Source organism: Oncorhynchus masou, chromosome 9 (genome assembly GCF_036934945.1).
Source record: "Oncorhynchus masou masou isolate Uvic2021 chromosome 9, UVic_Omas_1.1, whole genome shotgun sequence".
NCBI classification, from domain to species: Eukaryota; Metazoa; Chordata; class Actinopteri; order Salmoniformes; family Salmonidae; genus Oncorhynchus; species Oncorhynchus masou.
The window spans coordinates 11,641,342-11,660,109 of record NC_088220.1 but is presented as its reverse complement, the minus strand read 5'-3'; the positions used below and the strand labels follow the sequence as shown (position 1 = coordinate 11,660,109).

Below are 18,768 nucleotides of genomic sequence, written 5' to 3'. Positions count from 1 at the left end.
TGATAGTTGAGAGAAGACAAAGGGTTGTTAATTTGTTTACATTCTGTAGATTTACAAATTATTTTAGACTTTGGATGGACTGTTTGTTCTATTGTGTGTGTGTGAAGTTGAACTCTGATATTTAAGGTGATCACATCTGTTACTTGGGTGTTGCATGATGTTTTTGTTTAGTTTTCTTTTCTCGAAGGACAAAGAAATGAGTTTGTTATAAATAATAAGTCAGTTCTTCCAAGGAACAACCCTCATGTTGATGCGTGTGGGAAGTTTTTTTAAATGTTTGTGGGCTTGGTTGTGATTCCTGTATACTTGTGTTTTGCTGACTAATGCAACAGCTCTGGACCACACTGCCCTTCCATCAAGACCCCCCTTAAGAACATTTTAAAAAGTTATGAAATCGTTGGGATAAGTTCGTTGTGCCAAGGTGCATATCTGTTGCTGCAGCATTGTTTCTACAACTCCAACAAACTACTACTTGTAGATGAGATACTGTATACATTGATTTACCACAGTTGTTTTTACTGCATATCGGTTGGTGGATCTGAGTGTTGGGTTTTTTAATACCGCTGTACTAATAAAACAAACTGTTGACGCACGAAGTAAAGGCCTTTATGCTCTAAGAGACAACCAGCTATGCACCCTCATGCAGAGTGCCTCTGAAAATCAGGAACTGTAATGAAAATGAAGAATAAAACCTACCCAGAACTTGAATATTTACTCTGCTGCTTGTGTAGATGCTCTTCCTCTGCATACACTAGATATTGATGTGCTGTAGGCTGGAACATTCTGGTAAATAAAAATATGTTCTGTTTTTGAAACTCAATCTAAGAATAACCCTACTGTTATGTTTTATTGAACCAGTCAATGTCTACTCCAAAACGTGCAGTGTCATTGTAGTAGGGGAGAACGTTTTATTAGGAACTATGAGTGTGTATGTATGCATGCATGCACATGATTGATTGTGACTTCAATGCACTGCTGTCCTCTATCCAATGTTGAACCTTGCTTGATAAGCACACAAAAGTATATTTTTATTTAATCAACTGCTGTAACAATCCTGATCAATAGATAAATAGTACGTTGTCTATCAACTTGACAACATCGATTTGGACTCGAAGCTCTCCCTTGCGTGACGCAAATAGACAGGGATCAGCGCTAAACGAGGCCACGCATAGTCTGCCCTCCCTTGGTTGCAAGCGAGCAACGTGATTGGCCCAGGCCTCGGAAAGAGTGCCCGGGGATCCAAATGTACAGGCCGCATTTAGCTTAGTGTCGAAAAAATATACCCAAACAATAACAGACAAAACCGAGAAAGAAGAAATAACGACGATATATTTGAAGGAGTCCATAATCAGGTAAAAGCTTTAGAGACGATTGAAATTGCATATCGTATATGAGACTAGGGCCCATTCGGCTGTTGTGGGCCTTCAGCCCCTCGGAAAACAACATGGTTGATTATGCCGCATGCGATAGCTAAAATGCTAGGCTAGCCAGCTAATGTCCCTTCGCAATTCAAAATGCATCGACAAATGTTGTGAATGCACACGTCGCTTGTGATAACATTGTGGTGTCGATTGCGTGTCAAGTTGTTCATTTAGCACCAATCATTTTGTGGAGGTTTCTGAAGTTTTAAAACACGCTAACTAACAAGCTATCTAACCAAAATGGCGGAATCGAAATTGGCTAACGTTGTTGTGGGCGCAACGTTTCAAGAATATACCGTAAAGAACAGCCATTAAGCACCACACACACAGTTCAACGATATATGACTGTTCTATATACATCTAATTTCTTTGCAGTATTGCACAAGGTTGCGTTTGTGAAATTTCCCCCAGATGTCGGCATCCGCAGCAAAACGTCTGCACAGCGCCAAACAATATTGCTTAGCTAGGTAGCTTATCTAGTTATTAACTAGCTGACTAGCCCGTTACATATGTCCCACCCAATGAATGTGGATTGACTAACATGTTTGCAAGTTTTACCACGGACATTTGGCAATCAGGTGGATGTGGTAACACTAGCTAGTTGGTTATCTTGATTTCTTTTAAATAGCGAGTTGCTCGCGAGTTTGCCCTGCTTCAGATGCATAATCCAGGTAACCATTAAATTGGGCAATGAACGGTGGGCGTGTGTGGGACAACGCAAATCATTACAGTTAAGCAGGAAAAACAACATCCGTTCTCGGTCCTTTTCGACATCTTAAAGCTGGAACGGTCTCATAATATAAATATATGGCTCAATATCTCATAATTCATTCATATTCATAAGCTAGGACCGACTCAAATGGCATCAACAAGTGTTAACTAATCAACACTTTCCACTGCAGCACCAGTTGAGTATGTGGTCATATTTTTTCCAGACATTAATTATGGCAAGACAGACACCAGCAGCTAGAATACTGCAGTTTCAACATCGTTATCATCATGAAATAGCTTACACGGAGAATATCTTGTCAAAGACTGTTCTCTCTGCAACCGCACCGCGATACTGGAGCACCAAGTCTAGGTCCAAAGGCTTCCTAAACGGCTCTTAACCCCCAAGCCATAAGCTAATCAAATGGCTACCCAGACTATTTGTATTGCCTCTATTATCTATGCATAGTCACCTTAACTCTACATATGTGTACATATTACCTGTACTAACCGGTATATATAGCCTCCCTGCTGTTATTGTACTGCTACATGTTACTTTTATTTTTTTACTGATATATATATATTTTTTTTACTTAACACTTATTTTTCTTAACTGCATTGTTGGTTAAGGGCTTGTATTCAGCATTTCACTGTAAGGTCTACACTTGTTGTATTCAGCATTTCACTGTAAGGTCTACTACACTTGTTGTATTCGGCGCATGTGACAAATAACATTAGATTTAATCTACCGGGTAGGTGATGTCATCAGCCTTTTCTACATTTCCTCTCATGGTACATGGATGAAAGATCAATGTTTTCAGTGGCATCTATCTCACAGCTTATGTTGTCCCTTCCTTTGCAGGGTTCTCGCCCCCGATGGAAGGAAGAAACACCAGCATCACACTGTTCTTATTTTAGAGCGCATTGGCATCAAATGTGAAGGTAATACACACTGACACTAATCAATATCCATGGCCTCTCGAGTAGGAGTGCTGATCTAGGATCTGTCCATGTAATATTATTCATTATGATCTAAAGGCCAAACTGATCCTAGTTCAGCACTCTGAGATGCTTTGTGTAACGAATATAGAACCTCTGAAATGATGTGTAGGCCTAACATTAATCATTTTATTTACACCGTTTTCAGATCAAAGAGATGGACCACGGAGGAGGGATCCTGGAGCTACACACACAGGAGTTAAAGATGCCTCACACCATGATCATGCAAGACTTTGGTAGGTCAATATGGCCTTTTGATAATGTATATGTTGTGTTCATTGGTCTTCACTTGAGAGCCCAATGCCTCATGCAAAGTTAGATGATGACCACACTACAGCAATGTCTTGTGTAGCTGTATCTTAGTCCTTTTTTGGGTGTTTTTCCACTAAGAGGAAAGCCTCAGTCCAAACCAGGGCTGCAGTGGAAACTTTCCTGTAATAATGTTCCCCCTCTTACTGTTTCCCTGTACAGTGGCAGGAATGAGGGGCCTGGCCCACATCGAAGGGGATCACATTGTGGTGTCCATGCCAGAGGGCATGCTCCTGTCTGACGTCATGACGGACGAAGGCATTCTGCTGCAGCGCGGCCTGGAGGTGGAGGGCTTTGAGACGGAGGTGGAGGGGCTTGAGACGGAGGTGGAGGGGCTTGAGACGGAGGTGGAGGGCCTTGAGACGGAGGTGGAGGGCTTTGAGACGGAGGTGGAGGGCTTTGAGACGGAGGTGGAGGGCTTTGAGACGGAGGTGGAGGGCCTTGAGACGGAGGTGGAGGGCCTTGAGACGGAGGTGGAGGGCCTTGAGACGGAGGTGGAGGGCCTTGAGACGGAGGTGGGGGGCCTTGAGACGGAGGTGGGGGGCCTTGAGACGGAGGTGGGGGCCTTGAGACGGAGGTGGGGGGCCTTGAGACGGAGGTGGGGGGCCTTGAGACGGAGGTGGGGGGCCTGGAGACGGAGGGCCTGGAGACGGAGGGCCTGGAAACGGAGGTGGAGGGCCTGGAGATGGAGGGCCTGGAGACGGAGGTGGAGGGCCTGGAGACGGAGGTGGAGGGCCTGGAGACGGAGGTGGAGGGCCTGGAGACGGAGGTGGAGGGCCTGGAGACGGAGGTAGAGGGCCTGGAGGTCGAGGGCCTGGAGATGGAGGGGACGGAGGTGGAGGGCCTGGAGATGGAGGGGACGGAGGTGGAGGGCCTGGAGACGGAGGTGGAGGGCCTGGAGACGGAAGTGGGCCTGGAGGTGGAGGGCCTGGAGACAGAGGGGACTGAGGTGGAGGGCCTGGAGACGGAGGGGACTGAGGTGGAGGGCCTGGAGACGGAGGGGACGGAGGTGGAGGGCCTGGAGACGGAGGGGACGGAGGTGGAGGGCCTGGAGACGGAGGTGGAGGGCCTGGAGACGGAGGTGGAGGGCCTGGAGACGGAGGTGGAGGGCCTGGAGATGGAGGTGGTGGAGCTGGAGACACAGATGGTCAAGGGTCTCGAAGAAGACCTAGAGACGGAGGTGATTGAAGGCCCTGACATCGGCCACGAGCACTTGCTGGGTGCCGAAGTGGCTATGGACTCTCACCACCACCACCTTCACCATGTTCTAACCTCAGACCTCATTCAGGGCTCAGTCCACCATCACCACCACATGCCAGACCAGCTGTTTGTGGAGCACCAGGAGGAGGATGGGGTGGAGGGCTTGGACCAGGAGGTGCTGGTTGGGGAGGAGGAGACAGTGATCCAGGCCCACGAGGAGCTGGAGGTGGAGGCTGTCTCTCTGCAGACTGACGAGGATGAGGAGGATGTGAAGAGCACCTCGGAGGACTACCTCATGATCTCCTGTGAGTCAACTAACCAACTAGCCCTACAACCTACACTGAACAAAAATGTAAAAGCAACATGTAAAGAGTTGGTCCCATGTTTCATGAGCTGAAATTAAAGATCCCAGAAACGTCCCATAAGCACAAAAAGCGTTGTGTTGTGCACCCATTTGTTTACGTCCCTGTTAGTGAGCATTTCTGCTTTGCAAACATAATCCATCTACCTGACAGGTGTGGCATATAAAGAAGCTGGTTAAACAGCATGATCATTAGACCGGTGCACCTTGCGCTGGGGACAATAAAAGGCCACTCTAAAATGTGCAATTTTGTCTCAAGGTTTGAGGGAGTGGGCAATTGGATTGCTGACTGCAGGAATGTCCACCAGAGCTGTTGCCAGGGAAATGACTGTTAATTTCTCTACCATAAGCCACCTCATGTCGTTTTAGAGAATTTGGCAGTATGTCCAACCGGCCTCACAACCGCAGATCGTGTTTATGGTGTCGTGTAGACGAGCAGTTTGCTGTTGTTTACGGAGTGCCTCATGGTGGTTATTGTATGGGCAGGCATAAGCTACAGACAACGGACACAATTGCATTTTATCAATGGCAATTTGAATGCACAGAGATACTACGACAAGCTCCTGACACCCGTTTTCCTGCCAGTCATCCACCCGCAATCACCTCATGTTTCAGCATGATAATACGTGGTCCCATGTCTGTACTTAATTTTGCCACCCTGATAATAAGCCAGCAGCATGCTACCCTGATAATAAGCCAGCAGCATGCCACCCTGATAATAAGCCAGCAGCATGCCACCATGATAATAAGCCAGCAGCATGCTACCCTGATAATAAGCCAGCAGCATGCTACCCTGATAATAAGCCAGCAGCATGCCACCCTGATAATAAGCCAGCAGCATGCCACCATGATAATAAGCCAGCAGCATGCCACCCTGATAATAAGCCAGCAGCATGCCACCATGATAATAAGCCAGCAGCATGCCACTCTGATAATAAGCCAGCAGCATGCTACCCTGATAATAAGCCAGCAGCATGCCACTCTGATAATAAGCCAGCAGCATGCTACCCTGATAATAAGCCAGCAGCATGCTACCCTGATAATAAGCCAGCAGCATGCCACTCTGATAATAAGCTAGTTATAGAACATAAAAAACGTGTTTGGGATTCTCTGGATCGGTGTGATCCAGTACCTGCCAATATCCAGCAACTTCGCACAGCCATTGGGACAACATTCCACAGGTTACAATCAACAGCCTGATCACTTCTATGTGAAGGAGATGTCGCACTGCATGAAGCAAATGGTCACACCAGATAATGACTGGTTTTCTGATCCACGCCTCTACCTTCTTTTGATAAGTTGTCTGACCAGCAGATGCATATCTGTATTCCCAGTCATGTGAAATCCATAGATTAGGGCCTAATGAATTTATTTAAATTGACTGATTTCTGTATTACTGAGTTACAGTATTTGTACATTATGTATTTTTGAAATTGTTGCATATTGCGTTTTTATTTTTGTTCAGTGTATAAAAAGGCTTGATTTCATTGAATGATTTGCTATGATTAGTGCTCTACAGTGTGGGGTTGTTGTGTATTTTTAATCATTGTTTACAACTACTGCAAATGAATAGGCTAGAAATAGAATACATCTGAAGGATTGTTTGGAGAGCATTTCATGAGCTCTTCTGGACATTTTTGCCTCCCAAGTCCTTGTTGTTGTCCTACCCTGCTGTGCGGTAAAAGCTAACTGCGATGTGTTATTTGTGTTCATCCAGTGGATGACGTTGGTGAGAAACTGGACATAGGAGACACTCCTCTAGAGATCACTACTGAGATGATGCAGGACGATGGCTCCAACAAGGAGGGGTCAGAGGTCATCAAGGTCTACATTTTCAAAGCAGAGGCGGATGACGATGTGGAGATAGGTGAGTGGTACTGTTACTGTTACGTTCAAGACAACTGGGAACTCGGAAATCTCAGACTACAGTGCGTTCAAGACAACTGGGAACTCGGAAATCTCAGAGTACAGTGCGACAACTGGGAATGCATTTATAAAAAACTCGGACTGGGAAAAATCGTTTTGAACGGTCGTCCACCTTGGAATCCCTACTTGGAACCTCTGGCATCTTTCTTGAGCTACGAATTTCCGACCTGAAGATCAACAACGCTATGATTTGACCTCGGTTATTTCAGAGTTCCCAGTTGTCTTGAAAGCACCATTCTTTCATCAAAGAGTCCCAACATTTCAAGAGGCTCATGTCAATTGAAAGGCGAAGCAGCATTTGCATATTGTGAATGGCATCAAACTATTATCTTACTAACTTATAGTATCAGCTACATACATGGATATGATACTTTAGATGGTAAGGCTTCCTCAGAGGAGTAGAGAGATGGTGTAAACTGTGTTTTACTAGCTAGGTTTACATCCAATTGGCAACCAGATTTTCATGTGAATATTCCAAAATCTGCATAAAGAAAATGTGCATTTTGCTACCAGCAATGGACTTGTTGCTGATTTGATATAAATCCGTGTGTGATGACGTAGTGCACACAATGTACTATTCCGCTTAAGTTTTCATGTGGTGAATAAAAATCTCAAGGTCGATGTGTTTCCATCGCTGTGTTTCCATTTGTAACTCTATAGTTTTGTCACAAACTGTTACGTTAACTGTCAGATGTGCCTACACTGGTCTTGGCACAACAGCTCATGTATACGGTGAGGATAGACTAGTCTACATGTTGAGATTATTATGGATAAAAGCCTGAGCATTTGTATTTGTCAAACGGCAGTCGAGCGTCAATCATCATGTCACCAGAATTAGACCATCGATATTTATTGGAAAGGAACAACAAGATCACCGTGCTCAGCACCCTGTGAAGTTTATTTCACTTTTCATCTGCAGTCTAATAAACTGCTTTCCTGAGTTATAGTGACAGGACCACACACCCCATGTCACGTGAATCATACGTTTACTTCCATATGACACTTATTATATTATCAATATTTAATTATAAATACTATCTAACCTCCAAACGAGACAGACATGTCTGGGGGGAGGAGACAGACATGGCCAGGGGAGGGGGTCTGGAGTCTAGGCGGAGGAGACCGACATGGCCGGGGGGGAGACAGACATGGCCGGGGGGGGTCTGGGGGAGGAGACGGACATGGGGGGGGGTCTGGAGTCTAGGCGGAGGAGACAGACATGGCCGGGGGGAGGAGACAGACATGGCCGGGGGGTCTGGGCGAGGAGACGGACATGGGGGGGGGGGTGACGGACATGGCCGGGGGGTCTGGGGAGGAGACAGACATGGGGGAGGAGACAGACATGGCCGGGGGGTCTGGGGGAGGAGACGGACATGGGGGGGGGTGACGGACATGGCGGGGGGTCTGGGGGAGGAGACAGGGGGGGTGACGGACATGGCCGGGGGGTCTGGGGAGGAGACAGACATGGGGGGGTGACGGACATGGCCGGGGGGTCTGGTCTGGGGGAGGAGACACACATGGCCGGGGGGTCTGGGGGAGGAGACACACATGGCCGGGGGGTCTGGGGAGGAGACGGACATGGGGGGGGTGACGGACATGGCCGGGGGGTCTGGGGGAGGAGACGGACATGGGGGGGTGACGGACATGGCCGGGGGGGTCTGGTCTGGGGGAGGAGACACACATGGCCGGGGGGGTCTGGGGGAGGAGACACACATGGCCGGGGGGGTCTGGGGGAGGAGACGGACATGGCTGGGGGAGGAGGCAGACATGGCTGTGAAAGACCAATCCCAGTCAGAGCACGCCCAGTCAGATATCAGTGAGTAAACACTCTTCTTTAAAGAAATAACTCCTCTCACATGACTGCAGCTGTGAATGTTTTTTAGTGGAACCCTTCATTTCACCTGTCCAATCATGTGATGAAACGTGGCTGGATAGGTCAACAACAACAAAAAGGTTCCAACAAACAGCTTTCACAGGTGCACTTCAAAAGGATTTGAACAGGGCTTCGGGAAAATGAAGAAAGTGTCTGTAACTGACTATCTCATGTGTCTCTGTTTTCCAGACCGGGCTGACATGGCTGAGCAGGTGTAGATGAGGGGGTGAGGTTTGTTCCTGAATCTGTCTGTCTCTCTGTGTTTACAGATGTGTCAGACATGGCAGAGCAGGTGTACATGGAGGTGATTGTTGGAGAGGAGGAGACTTCAGCAGCCCAGGAGAACCAGCTAGATGACTCTCCAAACAGCAAGATGTTTGTCCCGGTTTCCTGGGCTGCTGCCTATGGTAAGGAATAAGGATTCGCTACTGTCCTGTGATCAACTCATTTTATATTCAGTAATAACAGCATTCCTTCAGCTGGATATAACACACACACACACACACACACACACACACACAACTATGGGCTCTATTAAAACAAACCTATTGAAATGGTAAATCCAAGCGTTGACTATCTGTTCGGGGGCGTGTCAGAAATATTTTTGCTATTTTCACAACCCCAAATGATCATCTCAGTGCTGGCGGTGGCGCGAAGGACTGGGTTTTGATGAAGAAACACATTTTGGGTGTGTTAAGGCTTGGCCTCTCTCTGGCCAATCACAACGTGCTCCATGACTAAATATGTGGTTGCTTCAAGTTGTGTATTTACGGTCTTTTATGTATTGAAATCAACTCCAATGTCAGTCCATTTGTAGTTAATTAAACATCTGACAGTAACAAGATGCAGACATATCCATCTTTGCTAAGTATGTTTGCAGTCCACACTGTTCTACACTGAACAAAAATATAAACACAACATGTAAAGTATTGTTCCCGTGTTTCATGAGCTCAAATAAAAGTTTCCAGACATTTTCCACACACACAAAGTTTATCTGTCAAATGTTGTGCACAAATGTGTTTACATCCCTGTTCGTGAGCGTTTCTCCTTTGCCAAGATAATCCATCCACCTGACAGGTGTGGCATATCAAGAAGCTGATTAAACAACATGATCATTACACAGGTGCACCTTGTGCTGGGAACAATAAAAAGCCACTCTAAAATGTGCAGTTTTGTTGTCACACAACAACAGATATGATTTGGAAAGGCACACACCTGTCTATATAAGGTCCCACAGTTGATAGTGTATGTCAGAGCAAAAACCAAGCCATGAGGTTGAATCAATCGTCCATAGAGCTCAGAGACAGGATTGTATTGGGGCACAGATCTGGGGAAGGGTATCAAAACATTCCTGCAGCATTGAAGGTCCCCAAGAACACAGTACATAGTGGCTTCCATGATTTTTAAATGGAAGAAGTTTGGAACCACCAAGACTCTTCCTAGAGCTGGCCAAACTGAGCAATCGGGGGTGAAGGGCCTTGGTCAGAGAGGTGACCAATAACCTGATTGTTCCTCTGTAGAGATGGGAGAACTTTCCAAAAGGACAATCCATCTCTGCAGCACACCACCAATTGGGCCTTTATGGTAGAGTGGCCAGACGGAAGCCACTCCTCAGTAAAAGACACATGACAGCCCACTTGGAGTTTGCCAAAGGGCACCTAAAGGACTCAGACCATGAGAAACAAGATTCACTGGTCTGATGATACCAAGATTGAACTCTTTGGCCTGAATGCCAAGCATCACTTCTGGAGGAAACCTGGCACCATCCCTATGGTGAAGCATGGTGGTGACAGCATCATGGGAGACTAATCAGGATCGAGGGAAAAATGAACAGAGCAAAGTACAGAGAGATCCTTTATGAAATCTGCTCCAGAGTGCTCAGCACCTCACACTGGAGGGAAGTTCACCATACAACAGGACAACGACCCTAAGCACACAGCCAAACGCAGGAGTGGCTTCAGGGCAAGTTTCTATGTCCTTGAGTGGCCCAGCCAGAGCCCAGACTTGAACCCCATCGAACATCTCTGGAGCGACCTGAAAATAGCTGTGCAGCGACGCTCCCCATTCAACCTGACAGAGCTTGAGAGGATCTGCAGAGAAGAATGGGAGAAACTCCCCAAATACAGGTGTGCCAAGCTTGTAGCGTCATACCCAAGAAGACTGTAATCACTGCCAAAGGTGCTTCAACAATGTACTGAGTAAATGGTCTGAATACTTATGTAAATTACATTTTTGTATACATTTTCTAAAAAAAAATCTTATTTTTTTGCTTTGTCATTATGGGGTATTGTGTGTAGATTTGGGGGGGGGGGTCAAAGTGCCTGAATACTTTCTGAAGTAGGTTTCTCCCCCCTGCTGTTTATATATAGATAACAGTGTGGACACAGTGAAGAATGGAGGGACCAGGCCCTACATTCAGATCAGAGACGGTCAGGGTACCAACAGAGCCCTCAAACAGAAGATCAGAAAGAAGAAGAGGAAGGGAGAGACACGGCAGTGCCAGACCGGTACAGACATTACATTATCATGGCAGTGCCAGACCGGTACAGACAGACATTACATTATCATGGCAGTGCCAGACTGGTACAGACAGACATTATCATGGCAGTGCCAGACCGGTACAGACATTACATTATCATGGCAGTGCCAGACTGGTACAGACATTACATTATCATGGCAGTGCCAGACTGGTACAGACATTACATTATCACGGCAGTGCCAGACTGGTACAGACAGACATTATCACGGCAGTGCCAGACCGGTACAGACAGACATTACATTATCATGGCAGTGCCAGACCGGTACAGACAGACATTACATTATCACGGCAGTGCCAGACTGGTACAGACAGACATTATCACGGCAGTGCCAGACCGGTACAGACAGACATTACATTATCATGGCAGTGCCAGACCGGTACAGACAGACATTACATTATCATGGCAGTGCCAGACCGGTACAGACAGACATTACATTATCATGGCAGTGCCAGACCGGTACAGACAGACATTACATTATCATGGCAGTGCCAAACCGGTACAGACAGACATTACATTATCACGGCAGTGCCAGACCGGTACAGACAGACATTACATTATCATGGCAGTGCCAGACCAGTACAGACAGACATTACATTATCACGGCAGTGCCAGACCGGTACAGACAAACATTACATTATCATGGCAGTGCCAGACCGGTACAGACATTACATGATCATGGCCAGACCGGTACAGATAGACATTGCATTATCATGGCAGTGCCGGACCGGTACAGACAGACATTACATTATCACGGCAGTGCCAGACCAGTACAGAGAGACATGACATTATCGCGGCAGTGACAGACCGGTACAGACAGACATGACATTATCACAGCAGTGCCAGACCGGTAAAGACAGACATTACATTATCACGGCAGTGCCAGACCGGTACAGACAGACATTACATTATCACGGCAGTGCCAGACCGGTACAGACAGACATTACATTATCACGGCAGTGCCAGACCGGTACAGACAGACATTACATTATCACGGCAGTGCCAGACCGGTACAGACATTACATTATCACGGCAGTGCCAGACCGGTACAGAGAGACATTACATTATCCCTTCGGCTGACATTCGGGAGATATAACTAACTAGTTGTATCAAATTATCAGAGGGGTGAAAACAAGGCAGAAATTCCCTTTTTGCCTTCTTTTTGTGGCTTGAAATTCAGCTTATTGTTAGATCTTGTAGTGAGTTTTTTTTATCTAGTTCTCAGTAATATACAGTATCTCCCTGTCTCATCCCAGCTGTGATCATCGGTCCAGACGGCATGCCCCTGACCGTCTACCCCTGTCACATCTGTGGTAAGAAGTTCAGGTCACAAGACTTCCTCAAGTGCCACATGAAGAACCATCCTGACCACCACCTTAAGAAGTACCAGTGTACCGACTGTGACTTCACCACCAACAAGAAGGTCTCTGTCGTCTCTCATATCTCTGATGTTCACGTCATTGGACCTGATCTGTTATTACTCCTCTTTTCTTCTCCCCTTCATTCTCTATTCTTTTATGTTATTTAAGCAGTAATGCCTGAGAACCCGGGAATTATCATATGACAACTTCTGACCAGGTCTGTTCTGAGGCCCAAGTTGAAGCCACTATAATTCCCGGGTATAATTCCCAGGTTCGAGGGCATTATTGCTTTTTTGAAACGGTTGCCAACATATTTATAAAAAATATGAATTATATTTTATAATTATAAAACGTAATTTCTTATGAGTCCATTTGTTTTTGCGTTCTGAAGTTGCTACCAAGCAGGCTGGTCGTTCATTCTAATTATTCTATTCATTCGTCTTTGCTATGCTAAACAAATCATTCGCATGTACAGTTGAAGTCGGAAGTTTACATACACCTTAGCCAAATACATTTCAACTCAGTTTTTCACAATTCCTTACATTTAATCCTCGTAAGAATTCCTGTTTTAGGTCTGTTAGGATCACCACTTTATTTTAAGAATGTGAAATGTCAGAATAGTAGTAGATAGAATTATATTTTCAGCTTTTATCACATTCCCAGTGGGTCAGAAGTTTACATACACTCAATTAGTATTTGGTAGCATTGCCTTTAAATTGTTTAACTTGGGTCAAATGTTTTGGGTAGCCTTCCACAAGCTTCCCACAATAAGTTGGGTGAATTTTGGCCCATTCCTTCTGACAGAGCTCCTGTAACTGAGTCAGGTTTGTAGACCTTCTTGCTCACACACTCTTTTTCAGTTCTGCCCACAAATGTTCTATAGGATTGAGGTCAGGGCTTTGTGATGGCCGCTCCAATACCTTGACTCTGTTGTCCTTAAGCCATTTTGCCACAACTTTGGAAGTATGCTTGGGGTCATTGTCCATTTGGAAGACCCATTTGCGACCAAGCTTTAACTTCCTGATTGATGTCTGATGTTGCTTCAATATATCCATATAATTTTCCTCCTCATGATGCCATCTATTTTGTGAAGTGCACCAGTCCCTCCTGCAGCCACAACATGATGCTGCCACCCCCGTGCTTCACTGTTGGTATGGTGTTCTTCGGCTTGCAAGCCTCCCTCTTTTTCTTCCAAACATAACGATGGTCATTAGGGCCAAACAGTTCTATTTTTGTTTCATCAGACCAGAGGACATTTCTCCAAAAAGTACAATCTTTGTCCCCATATGCAGTTGCAAACCGTAGTCTGGCTTTTTATATGGTGGTTTTGGAGCAGTGGCTTCTTCCTTGCTGAGTGGCCTTTCAGGTTATGTCGATATAGAACTCGTTTTACTGTGGATATAAATACTTTGTACCTGTTTCCTCCAGTATCTTCACAAGGTCCTTTGCTGTAGTTCTGGGATTGATTTGCACTTTTTGCACCAAAGTACGTTCATCTCTAGGAGACCGACTGCATCTCCTTCCTGAGCGGTATGACGGCTGCGTGGTCCCATTGTGTTTATACTTGCGTACTATTGTATGTACAGATGAACGTGGTACCTTTAGGCGTTTGGAAATTGCTCCCGAGATGAACCAGACTTGCGGAGGTCTACAATTTATTTTCTGAGGTCTTGGCTGATTTCTTTTGATTTTCCCATGATGTCAAGCAAAGAGGCACTGAGTTTGAAGGTAGGCCTTGAAATACATCCACATGTACACCTCCAATTGACTCAAATGATGTCAATTAGCTAATCAGAAGCCTTTAAAGCCATGACATCATTTTCTGGAATTTTCCAAGCTGTTTAAAGGCACGGTCAACTTAGTGTATATAAACTTCTGACCCACTGGAGTTGTGATACAGTCGATTATAAATTAAATAATCTGTTTGTAAACAATTATTGGAAAAATTACTTGTGTCATGCACAAAGTAGATGTCCTAAGCGACTTGCCAAAACCATAGTTTGCTAACAAGAAATTTGTGGAGTGGTTGAAAAACGAGTTTCAGTGACTCCAACCTAAGTGTATGTAAACTTCCGACTTCATCTGTAGCTAGCTAGCAGAGATTAAACGATGACGAGAGAAAATATTTTTTATAAATAATTATTTGAATAAATAGGCCACACTGCACTGGTGAATGAATGGAATTCTGAGTGTTTACTGTTTCCATGGTGAATAATTAGATTCACGTTCATTCTTGGACTAGCTAGCCTATTGGCACAGGAGAGATTGCATTTGTAAAACGATACATTGTTGCACAGGTCGTAGAGGCTTACAGGTAGGTTTATTCAACCCCCAGCTGTTGCAAACCAAATGGTAGCATTGAAAGAATTATGTGTAGATGCCTTTTTCCCCTCGGGAGATAAAGTTTATGAATTTCCTGCCTGGGTTGAGGGTCAGTGGAATAATGAGATGGATATTTCATGGTATGTTGCAGGAGTTGTTGTCCCACAACTCCCACATATCAACCAATCAGCCTCCAGGATCGAAACAACCTGTTTTATATTATTACGTTGTTGTGATTGTTTCCCTTCCTACTTTTCCCTGTTAAGTGTGTTGCTCTTGTGACATGTCTGTGAAACGAGCTATAAATAAATTCTGTTTTTGTTTTTCAAGGTCAACTTCCACAACCACCTGGAGTCCCACAAGCTACTGGTTCATCGCAGTGACAGAGACCGAGCCTCTTCCCCAGAGTATCCGGACTACAACAGGACCACCCCAGAGTACCCAGAATACAACAGGACCACCCCAGAGTACCCAGAATACAACAGGACCTACACAGAGTACACCCGGCGTTACCACGAAGACAGCCAGCTAGGATCTAACAAGCTGATCCTGAGGGACAAGGAGTCCAAACTGCACCACTGTAAGTACTGTGACTATGAGACTGCAGAGCAGGGGCTCCTCAACCGTCACCTATTGGCCGTTCACAGCAGGAACTTCGCCCACGTGTGCGTGGAGTGCACGAAAGGCTTCCGTCACCCGTCAGAGCTCAAGAAGCACATGCGGACCCACACGGGGGAGAAGCCGTACTGCTGCCCGCACTGTGACTTTCGCTGTGCAGACCAGTCCAACCTAAAGACTCACATCAAGAGCAAGCACGGTGCCGACCTGCCTTTTAAGTGTGGCCACTGCCCCCAGGCCTACGCTGACGAAGGGGAGCTGCAGCGGCACACAGAGATGGTGCAGGGCCACAAGACCCACCAGTGTCCCCACTGCGAACACAAGAGCACCAACTCCTCTGATCTAAAACGACACGTCATATCTGTTCACACTAAAGACTTCCCTCACCAGTGTGACGTGTGTGAGAAGGGCTTCCACCGGCCCTCTGAGCTGAAGAAACACTCAGAGATGCACAAGGGCAACAAGGTGCACCAGTGCAGGCACTGTAACTTCACGACCTCTGAACCTTTCACCCTCAGCAGACACATCCTGTCCGTTCACACCAAGGACCTCCCCTTTAAGTGTAAACGCTGCCGGCGAGGGTTCCGCCAGTCCACGGAGCTGAAGAAACACATGAAGACCCACAGCGGGAGGAAGGTGTACCAGTGTCAGTACTGCGAGTACAACAGCCCGGACGCTTCAGGATTCAAACGCCACGTGATCTCGATCCACACCAAGGAATACCCCCACTGCTGTGACTACTGTTGTAAAGGCTTCCGAAGGCCCTCGGAGAAGAGCCAGCACATAGCCAGGCATCACAAAGATATGTTGATGGAGCGTTGTGAATACAGTGACGACACAACGTTACCCGGATAGAAACAGACTGCACACACTCGGTCTACGTAGACCTGATTCACACGGCAACGGGGGAACACGTTCAGGCAGTTGATAAGGATGGAATGGTGCATTTAGACTGCTAGCGACGATAACATTCTGACTGACTGCTTCTCTTTTTCTACTGGTTGTATAGAGTAGGGAGAGGTCTCACCAGACCCCCCCATTCCCTCTCCCCCAGGTGTAATCAAACTAAGCATATTGTGGTTGGGAGAAGATGACAACCAGGGTAAATGTAGTCTTTATGTATGTATTTATCTGCAGAGAGGATTCACCATATGATGAGCGTTTATTCAGGGTCTCAAATTAAGTCTATTTTTTATACATGTTGAAACTCTGAGGTGGGGAAAAGACAGACGTTATTTGAGAACATTCAGGCCTCTCTCTCTGTGTCTCTCTCTCTCTGTTTCTCTCTGTCTCTCTCTCTGTCTCTCTCGCTGTCTCTCTCTCTCTGTGTTTCTCTCCCTCGCTCTCTCCCTCTGTGTTTCTCTCTTTCTCTCTGTGTTTCTCTCTCTCTCTGTGTTTCTCTCTCTCTCTGTTTCTCTCTCTCTCTGTTTCTTTTTCTCTCTCTGTTTCTCTCTAACCAGACTGTATCAAACTAGTACATACAGGAGAGCTGCATCGCTCTTCTCTCCACTCTACCGACTAGTATCTCCAAACCTGGGTTCAAATCGTTTATCAATTATTTCTTAAACGTTTTAGCGTTTGCTTTATCCTGCCTACAAGGGGTTTGGACTTTTGCAAATCTGTTGGTTCCATTGTGCCAGGTAAGCCCAACTAAAGTATGTATTTGAAATAGTTTTTGAACCCAGGTCTAAGTATCCTCCCAATAACCTGCTTTTTACCATAATCCTGTTGGTTTTAAAGGCAATCTTAATCACAATCATGTAGTTTATTATGAATTTGAGTAGCATGAGTGGCCCGTTTGGCTGGTCCACCTGTGTGACGTCAGAGTGGAACAATGTTTACACAAGCACCTTAACCTATGAGCTACGAAACCAACTCATTTTTTTTAAAAAACAAACGTCTTTTGTTTTGTTTCTTAACAGTGCCGACTATTATTAATTAAACTTGAATGTTTTAATGTCATGTTAGGTGGACAGATGGTTCCGTTCTGTGCGTTTTGGTAAAAACTCCAGCAGTTGTCACTGCAGTTTATTTTTGTCTTGACCTTGTTGTGAATGCCACTGTAAGATTTGTACATGATGTGTACGTGTCACCACACAGAACACAGATGTGGTCAAACAAGCCAACCATCCGATGGTCATGTCTTACATGTTCTATTTCTCCTCATGCACTGAGCTCTGCTAAAAACAGAGATCTGAAAAGTAAAGTGATTTTAAGTCTCAAACGTACGCCGCTGTGTAAAGTACCATTCTCTAAGAGATTGTGTGTCTGTTTGAGTCGGTAGAAAGCACTTTATCATTTTGTTAATTTTACATGTATGCAAAGGGTGTATAATTTATATTCCCTGAATATAACAGACAATATGAGTGGTGGAGAGAGAGTTTGGGGTATATCAGGACCTTGTATAGTTGGGACGGTAGCGACTGGTATTCATATAAAATGTATTGTCAATAGAGAGACAGCTGAACTGTTTTGTATTGATAGCTCATAGGTAAATGGTTGGTCTTTCTGGTAAGAGTTCTGCTCACTGGTATCCAGCAACCCCACAGTGACATGGGCTACACTCACCTTGAATACAATGGTTGAGAGATTGGCATTGAATTCATACAGTATGCACATAATATGCTGTCCATGGAGTTTAATTGTGGTTAAAAATGTATGCATTTTCTTGTACTTTCGTTGTCAAATTTTCTTGTTTGATTGTTCAGAAACTACTGTTGAGGAGGAACCGAAATAAACAGTTATCTTTTTAGTTTCTGCTGCCTTTTTTTGGGGGGGGGTAACTGAATCCCAAATGGAACACTATTCCCTAAAGGCCTTTAATTCTCTGGTGAAATGTAGTGCACGACTGGGGAATAGGATTGATCTCAGCTCAGTAATCACCACAAGATGGTGGTCTAACTCCATGGAGATTTAGAAAAAATGAATGACTAGGATGACAACACATTACCAGATGAGATAAAATACCAAGTCATTAACCTGTCTGGAGTGGGTTATCATTTTGGTAATGGGGAAGGACATATTTGCTGTGTGTCCAAAATGGCACCCTATTCCCTATAGAGGGTGGACGCTACAGGTGATTAGTCCTGTAGTTGAACTCAGAGGGAGAGGCTGGACACTACTGGTGATTAGT

The 18,768-nt window shown here is 45.5% G+C and overlaps 1 protein-coding gene across 2 annotated transcripts; it reads left to right on the top strand.

The window, feature by feature from the left end:
* Positions 1 to 960: 960 nt before the first annotated feature.
* Positions 961 to 18,387, top strand: LOC135545523 (zinc finger protein 711-like). 2 transcript variants are annotated; one of them, XM_064973176.1, is made up of 10 exons: positions 961 to 1,352; positions 2,992 to 3,071; positions 3,277 to 3,364; positions 3,600 to 3,952; positions 4,492 to 4,942; positions 6,716 to 6,865; positions 9,067 to 9,204; positions 11,167 to 11,340; positions 12,591 to 12,757; positions 15,348 to 18,387. In XM_064973176.1, exons 3-10 carry the CDS (start codon positions 3,286 to 3,288, stop codon positions 16,488 to 16,490), a joined length of 2,655 nt encoding a protein of 884 aa, XP_064829248.1. In that variant the 5' UTR covers positions 961 to 1,352; positions 2,992 to 3,071; positions 3,277 to 3,285; the 3' UTR covers positions 16,491 to 18,387. The 2 variants fall into 2 exon arrangements, with proteins under 2 accessions (XP_064829248.1, XP_064829247.1); XM_064973175.1 differs by lacking the exons at positions 961 to 1,352; positions 2,992 to 3,071; positions 3,277 to 3,364; positions 3,600 to 3,952 and adding an exon at positions 4,086 to 4,107 and having other exon boundaries at positions 4,273 to 4,942; positions 11,167 to 11,304.
* Positions 18,388 to 18,768: the final 381 nt, after the last annotated feature.